Source organism: Montipora foliosa, chromosome 11, assembly GCF_036669935.1.
Source record: "Montipora foliosa isolate CH-2021 chromosome 11, ASM3666993v2, whole genome shotgun sequence".
In the NCBI taxonomy this organism is placed as follows: domain Eukaryota; kingdom Metazoa; phylum Cnidaria; class Anthozoa; order Scleractinia; family Acroporidae; genus Montipora; species Montipora foliosa.
Window position 1 is genome coordinate 49,097,857 of NC_090879.1, and position 5,000 is coordinate 49,102,856.

Here is a 5,000-nt window from a genome sequence, read left to right on the forward strand (position 1 = left end):
CCTTGGGTAAATGCTCATGTCAAAAATAACACAATGCAGGTTCTTTTACTGGCTTTCATGTACTGTATTCTGTGAGGGCAAATGTGTTTTGAGTGTTTACCATTACAAGTGACTTGAGACAACACTAGCTCAGAGGATGAAAGACTTTAAGAGTGCTTAAAAACGTCTCTAACATAAAAAATGCCATGGAAAAATGAAAAGTGTGATGGTTTCTGTGTCTTTTGTGATTACTTAATGGCATTATGGCAAAATGGAAACTATTAAATTCTGAATAATTATCTACTTGTAGCTCAGGGGGAAACTTGAGATGTCCATTGAGTGTGCATTTACGTTGGACTGAAATGGATGATGAATAATATTTACCAGTGTTTGCAACACAGTCATCCCAACCAGGACTGTTCCACAGATTGTGCCTAATCTGTTGCCTGGTTGCAAGATCGTCATAGGCTATAAATAGAAAATAAATCAGTCAGTCATAATCATTCAGGCCAGTAATGACCCACAAGTCATGTTGCTTCAATAATAGGGAGCTTACGCAAGAACAACGACTACGGCTACAAGAACACCACAAAACAATGAGTTTAATTAGCAAAAAAAAATAGCTCTGCATGCCCTGCACATGTGTTTTGCATTTTGGTACATTTCTTTGTCCTCCTTGTCCTGGCAAGGACGTGAATTGACCAAATTTGAGGGTGTGTAGAGGACATGAGAATGTGAGGAAATTTTTTTTTTCCCAAACCACACTGTTCATGCCAATTTTATTCCTACTTTTCATTCCGAACGACATGGGGTTGTAACAAAATTATTACAATAACGGGAAATAATATTTTTAGATGACGTTCTTGTTGGCCGCGTTGTTGTCCTTGCATAAGCTCCCTAATTAGACAATGATGCCAGTTATTTACAGAGTCTGGGTGTATAGCAGTTTATTCGATATGATACAGACTTTCCAGTGCTCAGTGGGGGACTTCCTTTATGCATGAAATTACCTGAAGGATTCACAGGTGCACCCCGACAGAAAGAGTGACAGGAATGACCTGTGCTCCCAACCGTTTTTGACCGGTGTGTGGGTTCTTCATCTTAGAATGTCTAACCATTCACATTTATCAATACCAAGGCAGTGCTTTCTTCTCAGTTACATTTTACGACCCTAAAATTTATGGTTGAGCCAAAGTTGAACCCATGACTTTGGAGCATGAAGGCGCGCTCTCCAGCTTTTTTGGAACAGTGAATAAAACATATTTGGGCCAAAACATCAGCTCAGCAGAATCACACTAGTCTTATTGGCAAATATTCTTAGGAATCCCTTAGGAGACAAAATTCTGCACCACATGAAATGGTGAGACTGCCCTCTCGCAAGAAGAAATCGTTGTACGATTGTGTACCACAATTTTGCGATGGACAGTCAATATTGGCATATTTGGCAGACAGAAAGCACAATAATATTATTATATTACTCTCACAGGCCTCCATAAGAAACAGATTAAGCAAAGAATTTGAAAGTGAATCAGGCAATCAAAAACCAAATTGCAGAATCAGTATATGAATGGTGAACCAAACACCATGTAGAATTTAAAGCCACATAATAGAGTTAAATAACAGAATTCCAAACAAAAATACTACGAAAAGCACAGATCTGTGAAATGGGCCCGAATTACTGAGTCAATGCCCCTCCCACTTTCACTTGTAAATAGTTCAAATTCTTGATAGGTGTTGTGTTTGAAGCTGCTTTTCAGGCCAGGAAACCTTTCTTGCACTCGAAGGAAAAGGAAGTCCACGATGAAAGCTGGCTATTGCTCACACGGTGGGAAAGGAATTTCATCAATGTTTAACTGAAGTGGGCAGGGCAGTCACTCAGTACATTTGTAATTCAGGCCCGTTCCACAGAGCGGTGGTTTTCATAGTAATAGAATTTGAAGCAGCATATAAACAAAATAATGAATTGAAAATAGAATCCCAAACTCCATTTCACCATTGAAGAATTCCAGAACATCACTGTAAAACTATACAAAAAATCAGAAAGTTTAACTTAATTTACACTGTAGTAGGAGTTGCCCCTTATGAAGATAATTCAGCAATCACTCACCCCAAATGTGGTGAACCACATAAAGTTCACCTATCTGTGAAAATAAACCGGCCACTGCATCATCTTCTTTTTGTCGAATTAAAATAGCTTTCCCCCTGCACAAATGCAGACAAAGGAACACATTCATGACATGTAGAACAAGATTATTGCATATAAAGTACAGCTACAGAATATACTTGTCTAGGGTTTTCAATGCCTCTATAGACTATTAATAGAAATTGTTCTTGACACGGGCTATTGTGTCCAGTATTGTATGCTAATGAGATGCAAGCTTAGACTAAAAAATGTCACCAAGTTTCTCCTAACTTTTTCGGGCCACCATACAGCTCTCGAAACAACTCTCAAGATTGCTTCGGAAAACAATGGACACAAAGAACAATACAAAAGAAACAATGGACCCTAACCCTAAAAACAACAGAGCTGCATCCTAAAGGGATCCAGTGACACTAATTAACATATAATTGTTGTGATTGTCTTGCCTACAAACTGAAGATTATAAATTCTAACAAACACTACAAAAACGAATTTGCTCACCAGTTGTTTCCCCACTCTATGAGGGTACCAGGCTATAATCATGACAAATAAAAGTATTAATAACCACTTTGATTTACAGTATACAAAGGAAACTGTCACCTATTGTTGTAAGGTATGTGTGACTTCCATGATTATGTTATTAATTTCTTTTGTTGCATTAACAACACCGTACTGTAAGTTTTCACAACTTTGATTATTGTGTGATAGAAAAGGCAGCTGCAGTACTTTTTGTTGATTTAGGCTGTGAACAGCCTCTTCATAGGAGGCAGGGTTGGTGTGCCTTCCAAAACTGTGACCAAGGCTTGATTCCAGCAGCCAACATGATAAAAAAATTACATTGGTTGGCATGCGCTTCTTGGTTCTCTACTCTGCTCCGAGAGATTTTTTTCTCATCAAAAACCAACAATAATTATTAGAATTGATTTATTCTCCTTCAACTGGATTTGACTTACTGACTCCCCAATTAGTATAATAGCATTTGTACTCAATAATTATTATGTAAACCATAGACTTAGAGCGAGTTTCAATTGAGTGTCGTAAAACCAAAAACCAAAGTAATTACTTTGTCCAATCAAAAAGCACGGACACAATCCAGTAAACCAATCAAAAGTCGAAGTAATTACATGTAGCCGGCACAAAGCGCGGGAAAATGTGCATGCGCGAGCCACGATTGGTTTTGGTTTCACTTTTGATTGGTTGAAAAAATGGCCCGAGAACTTTGAACCAGTCACTGAGTGAAGTAATGCAAAACCATAGCAATTAGCTAATTACTTTCGACACTCAATTGAAAACCGCTCTAAAGTGATAAGGCAATTTTTGGAGTTATTAAAAGGCTCTTGGCTCATTTCCCACATCTCAAGATACATGTAGCTAAGTAACTAGCAACTTATGCAGAATACAAATATTGGAACTTGCATTCAAAGTAATGTTTTATGACGTTTTGCATGACCAGACTTCATACCTTTAAGTGGTATGTCCTTAGTTCATAGATGTGGCTTGGAGGACGTGGTTCTGGTTCACCAAAGAAACTAAACTCGTGAAGAAGTTGGTTTTCCCTGTTGCTTATTAGGGTACGTCGCTTCCGCGAAAACTCAAGGAATTCCTATAACAGCAAAAAGGATATTTGTTATGTACAGTGAATTATGAGCTTGAGTAGTCTGAGGGAAACAGAACAGTCTAAAGTTTGTTAAGCTACGTTCTAGATGACAGAGGATTTAATACATAAGATTCTGAAATCTGAGCTGTTTATGCCATGGACACGTGTTTTAAGAACAAAAAGATGATAAACCCTCTACCCACTTTATAGGACTGCCCAATAAAACTGAATTTTGTGGGATTTAGCCACATAAAGCAGTAAGTACATGTACTACCAGCACAACTAAAAGCACAATCAAGGAAAAAACATTTTATTTTAAGAAATAATATTTTCAAGACACACCTTGTTTTCTCTCATATATTGTTTAGCCTTTACAACTGACTTGTACCCTCCTGTGTACTTCCAAAGATGAACTGAAATAAAAACCAAAGAGGTTCATACACGTGTATGTTGCGATGGTCTAATTTTTCTCCTGGTTCAATTTTGACTTTCCTTTGTTTCAGGTTGTGAACTGGGTTTAAAAATTCTAAACCAATAAAAAAATTGAACGAGTCTTATTTAATTAACTAAAAACACCAACACTATTGACTGTCCAGTGAACTTACTTGCTTGATCAAGTCTTCCAAACACGGTAGTCCAGGCTCCACATAATTCTCCAGGAAACTGGTCATCTGCACTAAGTTTAGGTGAAGTGTCTCCTCTGAGAAACCACAACATAAAGTAAGTAAATTAAGTGACCTTGATTAGGTAAAAAAAAATTGTCACGAAAAAAAAAAAATCAACATTCTCATCCATAGGCAAACATCTTGAAATCGCTGCTTGTTTCACTAATTAATAATTTAGTTCACCACCTATTATTGTTCTAAAAGCAAACTGAATGATTATCTTACTGAAAGCGAATTTACCACTAAAATTTTGCATTGTATTAGCTCATTCTGTACTTTACTAAATATCTACATAATTAGTTCAAGGAAGCCTATTTATTAGTTTATAAGCTCCAAGCTTCATTAGGCTTCCTTGTCACAACAATCTTTATTTAATTACCTGGTAACAACTTTTGATCATGCTGTGTTGTGTATCTTTTACATGTGTGGCTAAATGAATACCAAGGTATATTTAAAAGATAAATTAATAAATAAAATCCTTTGCATAGCATTAAAGATGACAAACACACACTGACAATGGTATGCTCATGTACTTAAAACATTACTCTTAATCTTTAACACTTACACCAAAGCGACATACTCTTCAATGCATTCTGGCTTCACATCATTGACTAGAAGA

The 5,000-nt window shown here is 36.8% G+C and overlaps 1 protein-coding gene across 1 annotated transcript in view; it reads right to left on the reverse strand.

Annotated features, from left to right (window-relative positions):
- LOC137976511 (protein NipSnap homolog 1-like) overlaps window positions 1-5,000 on the reverse strand; it is a 7,707-nt gene that overhangs the window by 646 nt on the left and 2,061 nt on the right. The window contains exons 2-8 of the mRNA XM_068823880.1: window positions 4,947-4,992; window positions 4,322-4,416; window positions 4,059-4,129; window positions 3,582-3,722; window positions 2,621-2,652; window positions 2,087-2,181; window positions 364-447 (exon numbers count right to left, since the gene is read on the reverse strand). Of these exons, the coding sequence (XP_068679981.1) occupies window positions 364-447; window positions 2,087-2,181; window positions 2,621-2,652; window positions 3,582-3,722; window positions 4,059-4,129; window positions 4,322-4,416; window positions 4,947-4,992 (564 nt within the window). The remainder of the gene's footprint in view (window positions 1-363; window positions 448-2,086; window positions 2,182-2,620; window positions 2,653-3,581; window positions 3,723-4,058; window positions 4,130-4,321; window positions 4,417-4,946; window positions 4,993-5,000) is intronic.